The following is a 19,564-nucleotide window of genomic DNA, read 5'->3' on the forward strand; positions in this document are numbered from 1 at the left end:
AACCGGTCTGGTTGCATCTTATCGACAGCTGAGAATCTGTTCCAGTCAATTGATCCAACGCTTCACTCGCCTTTTCAGAGCGCCCACCCGCATTCGCCTCACAAATGTCAGATATGTTTCATGGAGCGCACCATGTAATGGCTCTGGATGGTGCATTTGGACGTGAGGAATCTGTGAGCTCTGGAGTCCTCCAATGCCCCGGATGTCGGAACACGTTCAAAAGAGAGTCTGAACTCCATCGTCATTGGCGTTTACCCATACCATGCCAGATGCCAGGCTGTACCTCAACTTTCCGTGATGACAAGCTGGAAGGCTATATAAGTCACTACACGAAATGGCACGGCATTGATGGCCAGCAGACAATTGATCAGGGCCGACTCAAGGAGTATTTTAACAGTACTAAAAATCCACTCTCCTGCTCTCAAGGGGTAATGTTCGTGCTAACTTGATTAGTGAAAAAAAGGGAACATCGCAACAACATCCGCCCAGATCTCTGTACTATACGTAATCCGAAGAGTGCCACCACTTTTCTGGATGCTTCCGGTAATTGGCATCTGAATCCTGGAGAGGACGACACCTCACCTTCGAGTCTCACGCAAGGAGACAATGTCGCTAGCTACGGGCTTGGGCAGAAACACCCCTCTCATGCAACTGGATCAAGCCTTAGCGGAAGGGTTCGTGGGCCCACTTTTAGGAATGAGTTCGTAAGGTTTTGACCCATCATCGCAGGTATCAGAATTGAAGCAGGAACTGTCTCATAAGGTGAGTGCGTGCACAGTGGTTGAGAATGTCGCATTTTGACAGTGAGTTTAGTGCCAATATATTGACTACCTCAAGAATTCCGTCCTCAAAGCCGAGCGTGACAAAGAAGGCTTGGTTAGTGTCATTTTGATGTTGAATATGCGCAGTGCTACTGATCCTGACAACAAATAGGAACGGAAGATCAAGCTCCTTGAGTAAGCGAGCGAAAGCTCGTTACAGGACTCCCAGTGGATGGATCTGATTGCCTGGGAAGACGAGCCCTAAGAGACATCCGACATTCAGTGAATTCTGGATTTCAGCGGGACACTACAGTTGTGGCCTTAACGGCAGGCATCCTCTGCTGGCTTCGAGCTCCTGGTAATCTGTGGATCCAGAAGATGGTGCGCTCAGAATGTTGATTGCAAATATTGTTTTTTTCAGATGAGGCGTGATGCTGTGCTGCCGGATTCGACCTGGCAACAACCTACAGCTATGGAGGCACGGGTGTTCCGTCTGCCCGGTAGAGCTCAACGCTCTCTTTGTTTATTGTCGTTAAACAAAGCTGGAAAGACTACCAAAACATTGGTCGACCACACCTGCTCTAGCCAGAACGCTTAAAAATCTTAATGGGCTTATATCTCATAAGATGCCTTTGGACGGAGAGAATAGCTCCGACGCAACACGACTTTCCTTCTGAAACGCTGGTGTCGGTGGTCTGCGTGATCATGGTGAAAATAGGCCACGCCCAAGATGAACCATCATAGGTTCGAGGACAGCGCACCTCATTGGATGCCCTGCCATTGCCCTCTCGGTCATCATCTCATACAGCGATCAAGAAAACAACCGGCAAAACACACGTTGGATGAGTCTTGAGTCATCGAAGTCGACTTTATTCAAATTGTCAGCATTGGTGCATTCTTTGTTGTACTGAGAAATAAATAGCTTCTTGATCCATCTACGTTCGTGATTGCAGAACGACCTATAATGTACCTAGGTACGTATGCAATGTAAACGACCTGTTAGAGATGCATATTTTTACCAGTATAAATACCTAGGTGACTACCTACAGTAGCTATGTTCCGACCCGAGATCTCTCTAGATTGGTATTTTCCTACTACAACGATTGAGGTCTAGACGACTCTCGCACTAGCGCCATTTGTCGCCTTGATGCCTGTTAGTCCTGTAAGGAATAGTTGCAGATAAATCTGAATTTCGCTATCACTGCTATTTAATGTGAATGAACCACCGGAAGCTTGCCTTCCACATTACCATCGCCTTATTCAGATTGACTTTGCCGCCGTCCAGCAGATGTTTCAATCTTACCTTTACCCCCGTGGCATGATTCGAACTCGCGATTGCACTAGCGGATAGCGAAAATACTCGAGAAAACGGCAATCTCTTGATAACGAAGTCTTCGAGTCAAGAGAATTTGGTGACAGCCTTGGAAAGCCTGGCAGCCTCGCTGGAAGGCGACCAGAGGCGGAGATTCACGCCAAGCCTTTCTGGAACATCTCATCTGGTGGGTATGCGGAGAAATTTTCGAAAAACCCTCGAGACCAAACCAACAAAACTAAACCGCTACGTGGTGGAGGGATACAATTTCTATTTTCCAACCCAGACCTCCCTCCCGGACCATGGCCCGCGACTTGCTAAGTTTCGATTCGTCCGACGGTGAAGATGGAGGCGGAGATGGCGGACCTAGTAGCGAGCTCAAAGTCAACGAGGCATATGCCCGCCGCTTCGAACATAATAAGAAACGAGAGGAATTACAGAGATGTACACCTCTTTCTCTGTCTGTTTACGGGGAACATGTTTGATCTGACATTTCTCAACAGTAGAGGAAAAGCTCGGCAAATCCTCCACTTCTCGCAAACGTAAACGCGGCGAAAACGAATCTCTCAGCGATGACGACGACGGACCTCACTCGGACGATGACTCGACGAGCGAATCTGAAGATGAAGGAGAATTGGTCACCGAAGCTCTTGACTCGGAGATCATGGCTACCCTCAATGCCATTCGTTCGAAAGACCCCCGTGTTTACGACCAGTCTGCCACATTCTATACCAATGACGATGACGCAGGAGAGCCAGCGACGAAGACAAAGAAGGAGAAGCCGATGCACTTGCGAGACTACCACCGGCAGAATTTGCTAAATGGTAACGCTGAAGCGGAAGGGGAAGATACCGTGCCCCTGACATACAACCAAGAGCAAGAGCAGTTGAAGAAATCCATCATCGGAGAGATCAACGCAGCCGCAGCGGACGAGGACGAGGACGAGGACGATGGTGATGGTAAATTTCTCATTGCAAAGACCGGGGAAATGAAATTCAAGCCAGACGTTGTGTTGGACGTTGAGAACGCTGACAAAGATCCTGAAACTTTCTTGTCAAATTTCATGTCCTCACGGGCCTGGGCAGCCCCGGACCCTTCCAATCTGCACCCTTTCGAGTCGGATGACGACGAAGAAGACAGAAGAGCGGAAGAGTTTGAAGAGGCTTACAATCTTCGATTCGAAGATCCGGAAAAATCAAACGAGACACTGCGTTCTCATGCGAGAGACTTGGCTGCCAAATATTCTGTCCGGAGACAAGAGGCGAACCCCCGACAAAAGAAGCGAGAAGCCGAGAAGGCAAAGAAAGAAGCTGAAAAGCAGCAGCGAAAAGAAGAGAAAGCCCGTCTCCGCAAATTGAAGATCGAGGAGCTTGAAGAGAAGGTGCGCAGAATTACGCGCGCCGCTGGTATCAGAACCCAGGATATGCGACCCGAGGATTGGTCTCACCTGGTCGATGACGATTGGGACGACGCCAAATGGGAGGAGGAAATGCACAAGCGTTTCGGTGATGAATACTACGCTGAGCAAGAGGTCCAGAGCGAGGATGAGACAGGCGCAACGAAGCGGAAACCTCGTAAACCTAAATTTGATGACGACATCGACATCAAAGATATAGTGCCAGATTTTGACGAAGGGGATAAGGCGGACTTCAGTCTCACTGATGAAGAAGCTCCCACAAAGAAAAAGAAAGCCAAAAAATCTGTCGAAGAAAGCAAGCGGGACGCCAAAAAAGAACGGCGGATCATTGAACAATTGGTGGCCGACCAACTACAATTGGAGTTGAACTCATCTCTACCCAACAAGAAAACGGGTGGCTTCGCTTACCGGGAGACGTCTCCCAAAAGTTTTGGCCTGACTGCAAGAGACATCCTTTTAGCTGACGACAAGCAACTGAATGAATTTGTCGGGCTGAAGAAACTGGCATCATTCCGCGATCCGGAGAAGAAACGCAAGGACATGAAGAACCTGGGAAAGAAGGCGCGGTTAAGGAAGTGGCGATTGGAGACCTTTGGCGATGAGGAAGGACTGCAGGCCAGCAACCTGATTCCTGCACAACCTGAGGTCGGGAATGACAGAGCCGAAGGGGATGAAGCTGGGGTAGATGTTAGAACAGAGGCAAAGAAGAAAAGGAAGAGAAGAAGGGGCAAGACACCAAAGACAGAGGTTGATGGTGTTGCTTGAAGAATGTTGTGGAGATCGATATGGAGTCTTTGAGTGTCTGGACCTCGGGAGAAAAAAGGGGAACAAATCTAGCCCAGCGCGATGGATGGCTCTCAGCCTTGCCACCCTTCTTTTTTGTGATGCATGGCACTGCTGCAAATGCGACTTGGGCCAATCGCCTGTGTTTCGGTCAACGAGTTTCAGTTTTCCAGTACCTGCGAGGCTCCATCCTCACGATTCCTAATTTGAGCTGGGGTACCACATAAAATATGAGCTCTTATTCGTATCATCGAAGAGCCTCGTGCGGCAAGGTTAAGGTTCAGTGAAGATCTCTGGAGAGGCTGTGGATCGTTGGGAGGGAGCAAAACAGCTCTCCGGCAAAATGGGCGGAAGAATGGGCACGTTTGAGAAAATTGTTTAGGCAGCCGAGACAGCCGTCCAGTGGCTGGACAGAGCCTGTCACCTCCCCCCAGGCAAGCGCGATAGGGGCCACCGGCGAGCCGGTTGCTGTGCAGTGAGCAACCCTTTTTTTCGCTCAGCGGAGACAAAATTTTTGATTGCGGACGATAATTGCCCGGGGCGGAAAGCGCTGAGGTTTCGCTGGTGGCTCGGGAAAAGCGACAGCAACCGACAGTGATGATTGCGCTGAGAGAGATCCGGGCCTTGCCATATCGGGTTTAGCACCAGCCGAGCTCCCAATCCCTTCCCTTTGAAAAATACCTGTCCGCTTCTGAACTTCCTCCATCTCTCTTTTTCGCATCTTCGCATCTTTTTCTTGCGTCCACCCATCACTTTCCTCCCTTCTCTCCGCTCAATCATAGTCCTCAGTTCTTCATAACCGCCGTCAAGATGGCCAAAGGGTTAGTCTGAACTCCTTCCGCTGTCAATGCACACCCCCCTTCACCTCGTGTCGTCACCCGGCGGCCTCCCTGAGCTGCACGGGCAGCTCCCGAGGATCTCATTTAAACCTGGATATACAGAAGCTGATTCTTGTCATCTAGAGACGTGGATCAAGGGGCCAAGACGATATTCGGCATGCCCGGTAAGGCCTCTCTGTTGTTGATCTCAATGTCCTGGGCTCGATGAGCTCCTCGGACTTTGCTCGACGATTGGACAAGATGTGAAGTCATGGCCAACAGGCACTGATTCGGAGCATAGGATTCGTGGTCGACTTTTTGATGGGTGGTGTTTCTGCCGCTATTTCAGTGAGTGCCGCGACAGTTGTGGTAGCTGTTCAATAGGAACCTAAAGCTGACAAAATATTTCTAGAAAACTGCCGCCGCACCCATTGAGCGTGTCAAGCTCTTGATTCAAAATCAGGTATGCCTGCCTGCTCCATCCCATCGAACACATCTCCAGGAGCCATCGAACGCCTCTTCCCACCTCAGAAAGGCCCTCGCCGGCCGTGGTTGAAAATATTTTCTTATCAAAACGTGCCCACCGCAATGATAACGCTGCGCATGGACTTGGGTTGAGCGCAAAAACTTACAATAACATACAGGATGAAATGATCAAAGCCGGTCGTCTTGACCGCAAGTACAATGGTATTATCGACTGCTTCAGCCGAACCATGAAGAGCGAAGGTGTCATGGCTCTGTGGAGAGGTAACACTGCGAACGTTATCCGATACTTCCCTACCCAGGCGCTCAACTTCGCCTTCCGCGACACCTACAAGTCGATGTTTGCCTTCAAGAAAGACCGTGATGGATACTGGAAGTGGATGGCCGGTAACTTGGCCTCTGGTGGTGCCGCTGGTGCCACTTCCCTCCTCTTCGTCTACTCTCTTGATTATGCCCGGTATGTTGTCTCGTGCATCTTGGTTGTATTTTGCGTGGTCTGCTCATACAATTCCCCACAGTACTCGTCTCGCCAACGATGCCAAATCTGCTTCCAAGGGTGGTGAGCGTCAATTCAACGGTCTCGTCGATGTCTACCGCAAGACTCTGGCCTCCGATGGTATTGCCGGCCTGTACCGTGGTTTCGGTCCTTCCGTCCTTGGTATCGTCGTCTACCGTGGTCTCTACTTCGGCATGTACGACTCCATCAAGCCGGTCCTCTTAGTCGGTCCCCTTGAGGGTAACTTCTTGGCCTCGTTCTTGCTCGGCTGGGGTGTCACCACTGGTGCTGGTATCGCTTCCTACCCTCTTGACACCATCCGTCGTCGCATGATGATGACGTCTGGTGAGGTAAGTTGTCGTCAATGTTTCACTGTCTTCCGTGAGCCCCGAACTAGTCTGACCTCAAACGTGCAGGCTGTCAAATACAAGAGCTCCTTCGATGCTGCCCAGAAAATCATGGCTGCTGAGGGTATCCGATCCTTCTTCAAGGGTGCTGGTGCCAACATTCTCCGTGGTGTTGCTGGTGCCGGTGTGCTCTCCATCTACGACCGTACGTTCCGATCCGATCCCCATCCCTTGTGTGTGTCGTGCTAACAAACATTACAGAGGTCCAACTTCTCATGTTTGGCAAGAAGTTCAAGGGCGGTTCCGGCTAAGCGCCTCGTCACTTTACTGCGACGATCCCGACAAGCGACACTTCAATCACACAAAATGGTGTAACAGGGGAAGTGTGGTGTAATAGCGCGCCTTCAGTTGGGAGGCTCAAAAGGTGGTGCGAGTTTGTACGATGACATGGTGTTCGCAAGAGCAGCAGGGCTGGGGGCCGAGTCGAGAGAGACGAAACACATTTTGCAAATAGAGACGACACAAACGGGGATTGACGAGGGAAAATGGCCACGTTGAAACTCGTTGGGGTTTTGTTCACAATATGCGATGGGGTTTCTTGCTTTACAACAACATCCTTTCGTTTCCTCCTCACCCCGGTCTGCAATTGTACTTTACTGCCCTGGTTTGTTTTGCAAAACATCTCGCTTCCTCTATCCCGGAGTCCTCTTAATTCTCTTTCCCTTTTCATCCGTCAATCTCCTTGTATTGTAGGATCCCCTCGGCGCCTGCAGTTGCGCTCCTAGTGCGCTTGGGGGCTCTAGATCCACTCACTCCACCCAATGATATGTACTTCCGTACCTCGTACCTAGGAATGTATGCATGCATGCATGTGCACGTATGCCTGTCCTTCCCTTTTTTTTCTTTTTTCTTTTCATGAAGCAATTGTGTTGTTTTCGCAATTGATTGATTTGGTGGGCGAATGATGTTCTACAGTGTCCTAGATGCTGAATGAGTGCCCAATCCCAGTCCCCATAGCGGCGCCAATTCCAGTGCTAACAACTTATGGCTAATACTGCTGGCAAACAGCAACGAAGAGATGTGCCCCCCCACCTATCCCAATTCGGATTTTGTGAAAATCTGCCATTCGCCAAATTGAGCTCCGGGTATACGTCCTGCGCCTCTGTTCTATTCGTGTCTGTCTTTCCTTGCCCTTCCTTGCCTTGTGTTGGACCGTTTGCCCGTCGACACTATTCCATTCTCGTCCCATCCGATTCGAAAGAAGGCTTAATACACTTTCTGCGTGGCTTCTGGCTCGGTCAAGCATCATCGTCTCCATTGATGTGCTTCCAAATCTGGCGTTCCGTCTCACTCAGTCTTTTGCCCGCAGCTTTCGCCCACGACATGGCCGTCTTTACCACAGTACTATCCGAATCACCATTGTTCGACGAGCCGAGCCCCCATTCTCCATCCAAAATGCCGCCTCTTTTCGAGTATAGCAGTGGGGAAAGGGTGGCGCGGTAGTCGTTCTCTCGGCATGATTCAATGGGCTTGTCGTCGAAGGAGCTGTGGTGGTCTTGTTGATAACCCGGGGGATGGGAGAGATCCTCATGTTGCGGGTAGCTGTAACTGGGGCTTGTGTCGACGGAACTTACGCCTGCAGGTGGGATGGAGCGGGTAGGTGTGTACGGCGTGTAGATGGTGGATGAGTGGGAATGGACGGGCAGCGGGTGGGAGTGTGTGGGAGTTTGTTCTTGTGAAGGGATGACAGTCCGGCGCTGTGGTGATGCGTGAGATGGCATCCATTGTTGGTGCTGAGGGATTTCGAGCGGACGTGGTGGAACGGGTACGGTTGGGCGTGGTGAAGGACTGGCGTATGGCGAGGGGACTGCGCCTGGCTGCGGTGCTGGAGGGCTGTAGTCCGATGTGATTGCGGCGCTGTTTGAAGTGGGTGTCGCTTCGTATCTATTGTTGTAACTGCTCGCTAGTGTGTTGGTTGGTTGCGGGACCCCTAGTGCGCCGCGTCGCGCAGGCTGCTGCAAGAACGAGGAGTCAGAAGGCTCTGTAGAGGTCGGCCTCCTTTCATAGTCAATCGGTATATATCGACCTGCCGCAGAGCTAGGTTGGGAAACGCCGAAAGGATTCGAAGGCAGGTTGGTGTTGATTGGCGAGGCAGTATGAACTGGTATGGGAGCCATGGTTGCGGACACGGCCCGCGTCCTGTAGTGTGTGTTCTGCTGTACCTGCAGCTGTGGGCATCAAACGTCTTCAGTCTTTCAAGGCAAAGCAATACAGGAGATATGGCGGAAAGAAATAGCAAGGAAGTAACAAAGCAAAACTAGCAGTATACTCTTTCTTTTCTTTTGTGGGTGATGCGGTTGACAGGCCGTGCGTTTGTGCTCCGACTGTTCAAGGGATACATTCGCAAAGAACTGGCGTCATCGAAGGGCGAACGACGGGTTGGAGCGATCAACAATCAGCGACCACTCCCTTGGATCTCGAATACCACGACGAGGGCGGCGGAATAGGGCTTGTCACAGACAGCCTTCAATGAGAGAGACTTGAACAAAGGGTCTTTGTCAAGCGCATGCGCTTAAGGCTAGATTCGAGACTTTCCCCCGCAATATACAGATAGATCATGTGAAGACAATAGGAAAGATAGCCTTCTGTTTTCGGCAACTGTACACAGGAGCTGAGGCTCAGCAAATCCCAATGCAAGGCTGAGCAGATGAGCAGGCTTGAGTTACACAAAGAATGCAAATGGCAGAGGGGGGCCACCAAGCGCCGTTCACAGCGAGGGAGAGTGCCAAGAGTGCCAAGCCGGTAATCTTGATAGTGCCAAGCCCCAGTCTCTAGGACAGCTCTGATTGGCTTCACGCGCACTGCATGAAATGCGGCCGAAAACTGCTACATTAGTGCAATCATTGATCCATCGAGCTATCTAATTACAAGTCGGGCACATGCAGAAGTCCCAGCACAATTCCATGAGAAAGGCCAGGTGCTATGCGCGGACCACGTTGTCTCGTCCCATCTTTGTCTTCACTCCAACTTGAGGTCGTGACCAGACAGGAGTCTTAGCTCTCAGCAAGGTTACAGGCGTCTCCTCCAACCATCTGACAGTGTCACGACTGCTCTCCGAGGCACCGCGTGCTTGATTGGGGTCTCTTGATTCGCTCCTTCCGCCAGGCGCATCTCAACTCGGTTGTTGCACTCTTTTCCCCAACTGGTCCTTTTGCCATTGCACGAACGCACGCTCTTGTGCGGTCTTGTGAGCCCTAAACGACCTTTGGCCCGAGCCTGACATCTGGATCCCTTGGTACCGAAAATTTCGACATGGGATCCAGCTCGCATTAAACACGTCCAACTCGCAGAAGGAACCTTCCACCACTCTAACCTCGCCTTGAACGGCCACCTCCCACCGCTTCTTGCTCGCCCGATGTCCAATATACTGCACCTTCGACCATCGCAAAGGGGTCTTTCTATTCGCTAGCACTCTCGGAAACGTGTCGCCTGCTGAGGGGCAACACAAGAGCCTTGTCGAGGCTGATTCTATTCCGTAATAGCGGCTTTCAAGTCATCCTTTTTATACTCTCACACTTTCAAACATGTAAGTTCCCTTCGATTCCTGTGGTGCCTGACACTAATCTGATCAGGAAATTCGGAAAACAAATCCAACGCCAGCAGTTAGATCTGCCTGAATATGCAGCCAGTTTCCTCAACTACAAGGCTCTCAAAAGGGTGTGGCAAAGTTCATGTATTCGTTAGAGAAGACGCTGCTCACTATGCCCTCCAGCTCATCAAGCAACTCAGTGCTACACCTACCATCAGTGCGCAAGGAGGTCCCGCAACCCTCGACGCACAGGCTGCTCTAAGAGCGAATAAAGAGGTCTTCTTTTTTCGGCTGGTGGGCGCATAACCATCTTCCGTGCTTCTCACCCCGTCTGATGTAAAATTGTAGGAACGTGAGATAGAAAAAGTCAACGTGTTTTACCTCCAAAAAGAGGCAGAGGTATGGAAAACCATCTGAGGGGAAGCTGGTCTCTGACCTCGTCCAGTTTTCGCTTCGTCTAAAGACATTGCTTGACAAGAAACGAGTCATACAAGCGAGAATAGCAGCCAGCTCCAGACTCTCTGCTAGTTTCGCGACGTTAGTCGAGGGGTTTCAACAGTTTGACAATGATCTCAACAAACTTCAAGTGTGAAAATAATATCCTCGACAGGAGATCCGTTAGCTGACACGTCACAGCAATTTGTCGAAGTCAACGAAACCGCAATTTCAAAAATTTTGAAAAAGGTCTGTTTGACCTATCACTTATTTTCGATCAGGGGCTGATATTCTGTAGTGGGACAAAACGTCAAAGGTGGACCACCATCAATAACCACAACTTTGGTCTGAGCTGACACAAGGACAGTCAAGAACGAAAGAGATATACTTGCAACGAGCTGTCGAAATCCAGCCATGCTTCAACCGCGACGTGCTTCGGGATCTCTCAGACCGAGCCACAACAGCGAGACTCGATTTGGAGGCATGGGCTGAGGGCGAGAATATTCAGTATGAGGTTTCTAGGCAACAGGATCGCATGATTGGACAACGCGTGGGCACCGAAGAGAGTGACATTGACATTCAGATTCTCCAAGCCTCTGCCGCTGGCAACATTGGCGCCCTACGCGAATGGTTTGCCAGACTAGGCAACTCTCTAGACGCACGCGACCGTTTCACTAGGATATTCCTCGCTACCATCTCTGAGGCACCTGATGATTCTTTGATTCTATTCCTGAACTCTGGCCTGGTCGATATTCACGCCGAAGATGACATTAACGAACGGAATTGTTTGCACGAAGCGGCAATTTACGGCAAAGATATTGTTTTGGACTATGGTCTCGATCATGGAGTTGATCTGACCCGTTTGGATGTTTATGGTAGGGTAGCGTTGCATTATGCATGCCTGAGAGGACGACTTGCAATGGTCGAGAAATTATTGGCAGCAGGACCGAACACAATCGACATGAAGGATCATGACAACTTCACGCCGTTGATCCACAGCATTGTCCGTCACCGGGTCGACTGTGTTCGCCTTCTCCTCGCAAACAATGCACGGATCGACCCACAATCTGACGCAGATCATATTCCCTTGAACTTGGCCTGTCAGCATGGGTCTATCGAAGTTGCAACCTTGTTGTTAGAAAGAAACGCAAAACTTCTTCCTGATGCAGAAGGCCTTTTCCCTCAACATCTCGTGGCTCGATCGAGCCAAAAAGCCGATCTTCTTCTGATTCTACGACAACATGGAGCAGATCTGAACCAGCGCGATAAGTTGTACCAATGGACACCACTGTTTCATGCCGCAAGCGAAGGTCGAGTCGAGTGCTTGCGGGTATTGCTCGAAAATGGTGCTGATCCCGAGGCGCTGGACGAAAAGGGCCTTACAGCAATGTATTATGCGACATGGGAAGGTCACCTTGAATGTATGGAACTTCTCTGGGAGCAGAGCAGCCATCACCGGGCCGAACGCAGGTCTTCCACGATGCTAGGAGCAGTGGTCCCTCCTCATAGCCAGATGCTCGCAATGGAGATCACCCCAGAAGAGCCTACAGGAGCTGATGCCGATGGTATCCCTGATCTGTCGCTGCCGCCACCAATTATACCTCTGCGCCGCTATGGACATAACTTCCTCGACACGAAAACCTTCATTGCCCTCAACTTTGACCGTACGTCGAAAGCTATACAATTCTTCAATGAAGCAAGGTATCCTGCCGCTCGCTTGACCATATCTTCGAAGACGTCCGACCTCATTCCTCGCAATTTGATGCTACCTATACAGGAGGACGCTAGGTCTGTCTACTTCCAGGTGGATAATCTCAGCGCCTTCTCTGTGGATTTCGAAATCTACCCGACCTTTGGATCCAAAGTGATAGCCAAGTCGGTCGCCCTTCCGGATGTTTTTCGCGCCATCGAGAGCAGCGCTGGCACGTGTTGTCTTCCACTGTTTGACCCGCGGCTTCGGTCGGTGGGTCAGATACAGTTCGATTTCCAAGTCATCAAGCCGTACAAGGGTACTCCGCTTGAGATTACACAGTTCGCACCATACTGGAAGGCCACGAGCGCCTTAGACGATCACGGCGGACTTGTGACAGGCTCGAGTCTCTCTGGAGACTACCTCAGACTAACGATACAGCTTACCCGGGACGGTATTCCAGTAAGCCATCCATCTTATTTTGTGACATACAACAGCCTCGACGTCTCGCTCTGTCAGCTCAAATACGAAGTCCTGATGAAACTTGGGATGGCTAGCGGCCTTCTCAATAGCGATGGGACGCCGATACTGGAAAGCATGGATATCATCGAATGGCGAGACCGCCTGTCTGGCTCAGTCTTTGCCCTCCACGAGATCCTAACAGCGGTACCGCCGCACATCAACCTCAATCTGCACGTGCTTTATCCGACAAACCATGAGGATCTCAATCTGGGCGTCTATTCGAACATTGACATCAACACCTTCGCGGATGCGATTCTGACCGAAGTCTTTGATCACGCGAGAGCCTTGCGCGCCCAATCCGCAGACCTGACTCGTTCCATTGTCTTCTCTTCATTCAACAGCAACGTCTGTACCGCCCTGAACTGGAAGCAACCAAACTTCCCGGTCTTACTCTGCAACGATTTAGGTGGCGTGCACAACGCCTACCAATCATCCGCAAATCTGCTCAAACCAGCCTCTCGACGGGGGACGTCAATCAAGGAGTCTGCGCGCTTGGCACAGCTAAACAACTTCATGGGGTTGACCTGCTCTTCACGGATTTTGCAGATGGTGCCTGCTTTGACGGAAACCATCAAACAGGCTGGGCTAGTGCTTGTATCTGATGCCTCGGCGGACGACGATAGTGGGGCCCAACAGCAGTCTCACTTGCCAGGGCAAGCGCAGGGCTCGGGCTTCGCCATGATACCGGAGGGCGTCAGCGGGGTTATGAAGACGAACGGCATTCTACGATTCAACGAGACGGTCGACATGTGAGAAGAAGCAGCAACTTGGGCGGGACCGGACCTGGAGAAGCACTTGGCTGCTTAGGGCGATTGATGACTTTTGTTAACACAAAACACAGGGGACACGGGCCCTTAATGCAATGCGGAAGAAAAGCAATTTTCCCAGAGGGAAGGGGCGGACTTCTGATGTGATTTGCATTTCGGCCACGGGCATGAACTCACGGTGGTGTGGTGGTCATGATCATGTAAGCGGAATGAGAGCATGAAATAGACTTTTTCACCGAAATGCAGAATGGGCTGAAGTCATCTGCAGTTCATATCATACAGGGGGGTACATACGATGTCAAATGCTGTGGCTGCCATCAGGACTCGGGTACCGTAAACTTCATCTATGGTTGATTCGATACGCGAGTTGTTAATAAGCAGTTCAGAATTGCTGAATCTCTTGCTAGGCTAGCCATTTGGTATTAACCGACTGCGTATTTCATGAAAGGAAAAGCATTGCGGAGGAGGCAAGAAGAAAGAGTCCCCTCACAAGGAGCAGCGTGTCTGATGGACGAGAAGAGTACCCTTCCGTCATCGGCGAGCAGCAGCAGAGTGGGTTGGCCCGCGCAGCACCTGAGGTGACGTCTCTGTTGACAAGATCAACTAATGCAACTCGACGAGAAGAAAACAGAGAACAAATAAATGCAAGGATTGAATCGCCAGGTTCGTGAAATGGGAAAGAGCGGAGATTTGCTTTTTTGACATCCCCCTTCGGCAAGATAGACATGCCAGAGGAGGGCGACTATACATAATACATAATGGCAGAGGACTCGGGGGCCATGCCAGCTTTTCCACAGTCGTCTCGCGTGTGCTTTGTACATTCTCCCGTAATCGGCACCCACTCAGCCTGAATGGCCGAAATCGCTTGTCCATCACCACCACCACCCGGCGGCCACTTCCTTTCCAGCTTCCCAAGCTATCAGAGTCATTCTTACACCTGAACCAACCCAAACCCAATGCCCAACCACATGCCGGCGCCCGCGGCAAAGGCAGCGCCCCAACCGGGCCCCCGGAGGCGCCAGATCTCATAGACGTCGACGGCGCAGAGGACCATGCCCGCGAGGATCAGGGTGCCCATGTCCTGGAGCTTGCCGTCGACGCCAAACTTTGTGAGTGCAATGCCGATGCTCAGGTCGCGCGCCCCCAGCAGGACCATCGAGGTCGTCACGGCGGCGGCGTGGTTGGCCACGTCGGCGTTGGCGTGCTCGGGTGGCGACGTGCTGCTCTTGGTCGGGTTCGCGTTCGACCCCGGCGGCGCCGCTGGGCTGGATGTAGACGGGGACGAGTGCGGGTATAGCCCGAACCCCTTGGCCGCCAGAACCGGACAGGTCAGCGCGAATGTGCCTAGGCCGATGTACGTCGTCGCCACTGACAGACCCAGGATGCGCCATGTGGATGGAGAGATGTCCATTGTTTCTTCGCTTTTGATGATTCTCTTCGGTTTCAGATCAGTCGAGGGACGTCCGGAGAAGCGGGGTTGCTGACGAAATGTATATATCAGATGGCAAAGGGGCTGTAACTGGTGTTGAGAGATGTAACCCGTGAGCTAGTCTTTTGTTTGGTCGACGTCAATGATGAGAGCACACAATCTCTGAATGGGTTTTCTTGGATGATTGATTGAGTCTGGATGTGATTTGACTTGGGGAGTTTCGTTCGCCAACTACGTCAGACAGGGACTTATGCCACCAGCATATACCCAGAGAGTTACCTGGATTACTCGCGAATTGATCCTGGAGGGGTGAGCAAAGCCCCCTTTAACCGGAGCATTAACTGAACCTTAAGCCGAACAGCACCGAGAGTAAAACACACATCGGGCCTAATCTGACGCTCTAGGGACCGGTTAAACCTGCCCCTCACTTCTGCTCAGTCTCACAATGACACGCTGAGTGCAAAATGGACCGCGATACTAGGCTGGCCACTTCCCTACTCGGCATCCAGTCACCCATGCTCGGTCTTGCGCGTGCTTGCGACGTTTGAAATGACCCCAGGGCGGATTTTGGCCCACTGCTCTGTAGTTAGTCTGCTGCGGACTCGACAGGGCGCTTGTTCAGTTTTCGGTTGAGTGTCTGGGGCGAAAACTGTTTTCTACATTTCAATCGTTAGAACAAATATGTCTTGATGAGATCTCGTTCATGGAGCTTTTGGACTTGGAAGGAGCTGAGGATTGAAATCTGGTATATGCATCATCCCCGAAATACCAAGTCAACACATGTGTTTTTTTTTCTCTCTCACGATGCTTTAGGACAGAAGGCATAATGGGATTCACACAAGAAATTGGTAGGCTGAAAGGTAAAAAGGGCAAGTGAACCAAGGATGAAATGTTCAAGTTCAATCCAATTGTGGTCAGCTTTCATCTAACCAGAGCTCTACATAGTTTCTATAGCGAGAGGCAATACCACCTCCAGCGGCACATTTGTTCTTTCATCGATCTCGGAGCGCCTTTCCCACGCTACGAGGCACAAACTGCACACAGACAAATCAAGACACCCAGCGCGGCGCACGCCGCCACAAATAATCCAAACCCCGCCCAACCAGTATACTTCTTATGATGGTGAACATTCTTACCGTACGTCTTGACAAGTGGCATGACTCTATCGCGCTTGGAGTCTCCCTCGGTGATGTAGCAAGTCAACTCCTCATCATAGTAACCCGTTAAATAGCAGCTATCCTGGAATGTCTGGTAATGGAGTTCCGAGGTGTTGCTCACTTGGTAGTACACGGCCACTTGTTCGCCGCAGTACCCGGAATTCGCCCACGTGGTGAGTCGCGTGCCTGGCGTGCTGGTGCCGGTGTGGATGACGCCGCTGCCGTCGATGTCGGCAAAGGTGCCGAGCCCGCTGATATCGTACCGGCGGATGTCCAGCGAAGTAGATTGAAATATTATGTGTGTGCGGTTGTTTTCTGCTGCAGAGAGGGATAGTAGGGACGTGTGTGGGTGCAGTGGATCCGCGCCTTGGACTCCTGAGCCTTATTGTCAGCCTCTCAAACAGTCGTGTTGTGGCCCGCTCTTGCGAAAAGGAATCCCTCACCTAATGTCCAGTCCTGTCCAGCTGCTTTTGACCTCCACCACTGTTGCAGCAGCCCACTCTGGGCGTCGGCCATCCAGAGGGCCTCAAATCCGCCCATGAACTGGCACTCGATCTCACGGCCCAAGCTGGTGACCGGCGGCAAGTCGAAGAGTTCCTTCCACGTGGCTGACAAGCGCCAGTACGCGTATTTCCTGATCTCACCCGCTGGTGGAGACGCGAAGTAGAGATACAGATCTGCGTCGTCATGGTAGCTGTACTCGTCGCTGTCTGGAACGCAGCTCCTAATGAACATCGAATCGGCGGCCTCAAGCTCCAAGGAACTGAGCGTATAATCGCCCCATGAGTTGCTGGAAACCACTGCTCGGATCTTGTTATCCGTGTCAATATAGAAGACGTATATCTATTCATCGTTAGTCAACTTCAGTGGCAACGCAGCTCTGCGAGTTGTTTGACGTACCTCCGAATAGTCACCAGCGGAAGCAGTCACGAGCGAGGCAGTAATGGGGCTTCCTGGCTTGACGTTGCTCGCGATCGCCGTAGGAGTGGATCTTTCCCAACCGTCACCGCCGTCGTAGATATGTTGCACAGACCTACTTTGATCGGTGTAGAACATGTTGTTCTGGCCCGAAGCAACGACCGCATCAAAGCCCCCGAGGTAAAAGGCTGTGCTGGTCGATGATGGCTGAGCCGATGAGGCCGTGTGCGTGGCGAGTATCACAGATGTCGTTAAGGTTGTGTCTGTTTTGGTCACCATGGTTGACAGTGTGTCAGTCGTCGAGAGAACCTTGGCTGAGGTCAACGTGGAGGTATACACTTGTGTCGAGTCAGTAACCGAAGTCACGGTGGTGGTGATTGTGGTTGTGGTGGAGTTCGAGGCTGCAGGTCCATCGGGTCTGTAAATGCAAATTGAATTAGTGAGACGACGGGGTACAATGTTGAAATATGACAGGTACAAGTATCATAGAGGACCGAAGCTTATACCTTGTCAGTAACACAGCGGTGGTGATTATTCCTGCCAACAACGCTATCACCACGCCGATGATGATAACAACACAAATTACACATCGCCGTTGTTGACGGATTGACTTCTCGCTTGATGAGGGTGGGTTTTCAGTCTTTGTCGGAATAACATATGGCTCTTTTACAAGCTCTTTGCTTTTGAAGTCTTCATGCGGATCAGGTTTTTTTTCTCCAGGCCAATGCTTCTCCTTGGTGTCACCCTTGCCATTGATCTTTGCGATATCTTTCTCCGGCCTGTAGGCCTTTGCAAGTTTTTTGATTTCACGTCCCTGGTCCGAAGTGATGTCGTGGGAAGCATCTGATCTCTCAGACTGGCCAGTGTCCGATGCGGGGCCGGTTGAGTGGTTTGAGCCTGATGTTCGTGGTGTTGTGAATGGAGGTAGTGAAGCATAGGACGGGGGCTGGGTGACATGTGGAGTAGTATAAGACTGAGGATCACTCGAAACAGAGGCCCCGCCCAGACGTCCAAGCCAGGTGTTCTGAATGTTCTGGAACCAGTGCATGACGACCTTAGAGACAACGCGATATGCTTAAGGAACGTAAGTCATCTTGGTACGCTCAAGACAGGTCATGGCTTTATAGACCCCCAGGCACTCTAGTTTAGGGTACGCGGGCGAGGCGGGGTTGGATACCTTCTCGAACTGTGATAGTCAAGTTCTGAAAGGCTAGAACCTTGAAAATACGAATTCCTGATTGTCAGAAGGAAATTCTGACGCTTACCTTCGGGAACCTGATAAAGAGCAAGCATACCAGGGCGCCCGATGCACGAAGGTTGGCTCGAATTGGTAAGCGAGGATGCGCCCAAAACGCCTTGAGGACATCTTTGAGCTGAAATTTATACTTCAGTGATGGGTAACATCACCAGCTCAAGGGGCGGGGTGGCTGCTTCACCAGCCAAACTCGGAAGACCTGAAGACCTCAAGACTTTCAAAAAGCATACGCAGCGTGTTCCTCAGGTGAGCTGTCAATGCCAAAATTGGCATCCTAGACGGTGTAGTTCATGAAGAAAAGAGAGACTGTTCTGCGGTGGTGAGCTTCGTGCTTTCGTCCCCAAACGCCAAGTCCAAAAGGCGCCTGCGAGTTCGCCTATCACATCTATGACACAAAAACCATGCTAAAACAGGGCGCAACAAGAGACTGTTTAGGCGAAGCTCGACTGTGTCCGGGAAACATTGGTGCTTCTGTTCCCGGCCAAAAGTTCCAGTTGTGTCCATCATGGATCAATGCCAGCAAGGCTACCAGGCCACGGATCAAGCCGTGGTCAGCCTCGTGTCGCAGGGTTGCATTCTCCATGATGGTTGAAGTTCAGCGTTTTCCTACATGTGAGCAGGACAGGGCATGCAATTCGCCCCTGATAAGAGCCTTCTCTGGCCGGTGACGATGCAGTCTTGTGTCCAAGCATTCTGAGACGGGGGAGTAAGCTTCCGATATGGCTTTCAAAGGTGCGTAAGGCCAACCTGGTTTCCTCCACGCGGCCAATTCAGCACAGAGCCGATCTGCAGGAACCAATAGACCCCCATAGTATCATAGGAGGTAGGAAGACGAGCTCGGCTTCGAAGGTGGCACGGTGCGTTTTGCTGCTGGCGGCGGTTACCGTGGTGAGGTAGTGGACAAAATGCAGATATGACTACCTACCCATATTACTCGCAAAGGAAAAACCTATTCACCTACAAGGTTCGGCCCCAAATAATGAGTGAGCGAAGGCCGCTTTGATCTGAGGTTTAACTGAGCCTTACTAAACAACCCCTGGGCAGCATTTAGAACAGCACATCGAGCTACAAGGGGTCCCTAATCTGGTTCTCCTCCATTGGCTACACTTGCCTCTCAGCTAAGCGTCAGTGAACTTTGCGAGACCCTGCCCCTACGCTTCCGCCTAGAATTCCTTATGCATCTCGAAAAGTCTACTAAGGAAAAATTGTGGCAGGTGCCCAAATAGGGCTAAGGCAGACCGTGCCTCATCGTGCCGCCCCACGGTTCGATACAGCCCAACCTTTAAATTAGCTCTCGTTAACTTATCCCACTTTACAATTATGCCGTCAGGAGTCAGTGGTTTATCTCCCGCTGGAACTTGCACATATGCAGAGCATATCGTCTT

General features: G+C 51.2%; 7 protein-coding genes across 7 annotated transcripts; 4 read left to right on the forward strand and 3 right to left on the reverse strand.

Annotated features, from left to right (window-relative positions):
• Nucleotides 1-269: 269 nt before the first annotated feature.
• On the forward strand, nt 270-960 carry Z519_03717 (uncharacterized protein; the record flags this gene model as incomplete). The annotated part of the gene is made up of 5 exons (XM_016761464.1): nt 270-396; nt 454-674; nt 730-762; nt 814-876; nt 934-960. The coding sequence occupies 5 exons, from the start codon at nt 270-272 to the stop codon at nt 958-960; spliced, it is 471 nt and encodes a 156-aa protein (XP_016621802.1).
• Nucleotides 961-2,375: 1,415 nt separating this feature from the next.
• Nucleotides 2,376-4,255, forward strand: Z519_03718 (uncharacterized protein; the record flags this gene model as incomplete). The annotated part of the gene is made up of 2 exons (XM_016761465.1): nt 2,376-2,517; nt 2,577-4,255. The coding sequence occupies 2 exons, from the start codon at nt 2,376-2,378 to the stop codon at nt 4,253-4,255; spliced, it is 1,821 nt and encodes a 606-aa protein (XP_016621803.1).
• Nucleotides 4,256-5,804: 1,549 nt separating this feature from the next.
• On the forward strand, nt 5,805-6,728 carry Z519_03719 (ADP,ATP carrier protein; the record flags this gene model as incomplete). The annotated part of the gene is made up of 4 exons (XM_016761466.1): nt 5,805-6,031; nt 6,093-6,420; nt 6,487-6,622; nt 6,679-6,728. 4 exons carry the CDS (start codon nt 5,805-5,807, stop codon nt 6,726-6,728), a joined length of 741 nt encoding a protein of 246 aa, XP_016621804.1.
• A 987-nt stretch (nt 6,729-7,715) lies between these two features.
• Z519_03720 (uncharacterized protein) lies at nt 7,716-8,594 on the reverse strand (the record flags this gene model as incomplete). The annotated part of the gene is made up of 1 exon (XM_016761467.1): nt 7,716-8,594. The coding sequence occupies one exon, from the start codon at nt 8,592-8,594 to the stop codon at nt 7,716-7,718; it is 879 nt and encodes a 292-aa protein (XP_016621805.1).
• A 1,502-nt stretch (nt 8,595-10,096) lies between these two features.
• Nucleotides 10,097-13,406, forward strand: Z519_03721 (uncharacterized protein; the record flags this gene model as incomplete). The annotated part of the gene is made up of 5 exons (XM_016761468.1): nt 10,097-10,300; nt 10,355-10,405; nt 10,452-10,592; nt 10,643-10,690; nt 10,809-13,406. 5 exons carry the CDS (start codon nt 10,097-10,099, stop codon nt 13,404-13,406), a joined length of 3,042 nt encoding a protein of 1,013 aa, XP_016621806.1.
• Nucleotides 13,407-14,351: 945 nt separating this feature from the next.
• Z519_03722 (uncharacterized protein) lies at nt 14,352-14,831 on the reverse strand (the record flags this gene model as incomplete). Its single annotated transcript, XM_016761469.1, has 1 exon — nt 14,352-14,831. The coding sequence occupies one exon, from the start codon at nt 14,829-14,831 to the stop codon at nt 14,352-14,354; it is 480 nt and encodes a 159-aa protein (XP_016621807.1).
• A 1,038-nt stretch (nt 14,832-15,869) lies between these two features.
• Z519_03723 (uncharacterized protein) lies at nt 15,870-17,972 on the reverse strand (the record flags this gene model as incomplete). Its single annotated transcript, XM_016761470.1, has 4 exons — nt 15,870-16,381; nt 16,450-16,849; nt 16,907-17,342; nt 17,431-17,972. The coding sequence occupies 4 exons, from the start codon at nt 17,970-17,972 to the stop codon at nt 15,870-15,872; spliced, it is 1,890 nt and encodes a 629-aa protein (XP_016621808.1).
• Between the last annotated feature and the right edge of the window lie 1,592 nt (nt 17,973-19,564).

The sequence above is a fragment of the Cladophialophora bantiana genome (assembly GCF_000835475.1).
Source record: "Cladophialophora bantiana CBS 173.52 unplaced genomic scaffold supercont1.5, whole genome shotgun sequence".
Lineage (NCBI taxonomy): Eukaryota > Fungi > Ascomycota > Eurotiomycetes > Chaetothyriales > Herpotrichiellaceae > Cladophialophora > Cladophialophora bantiana.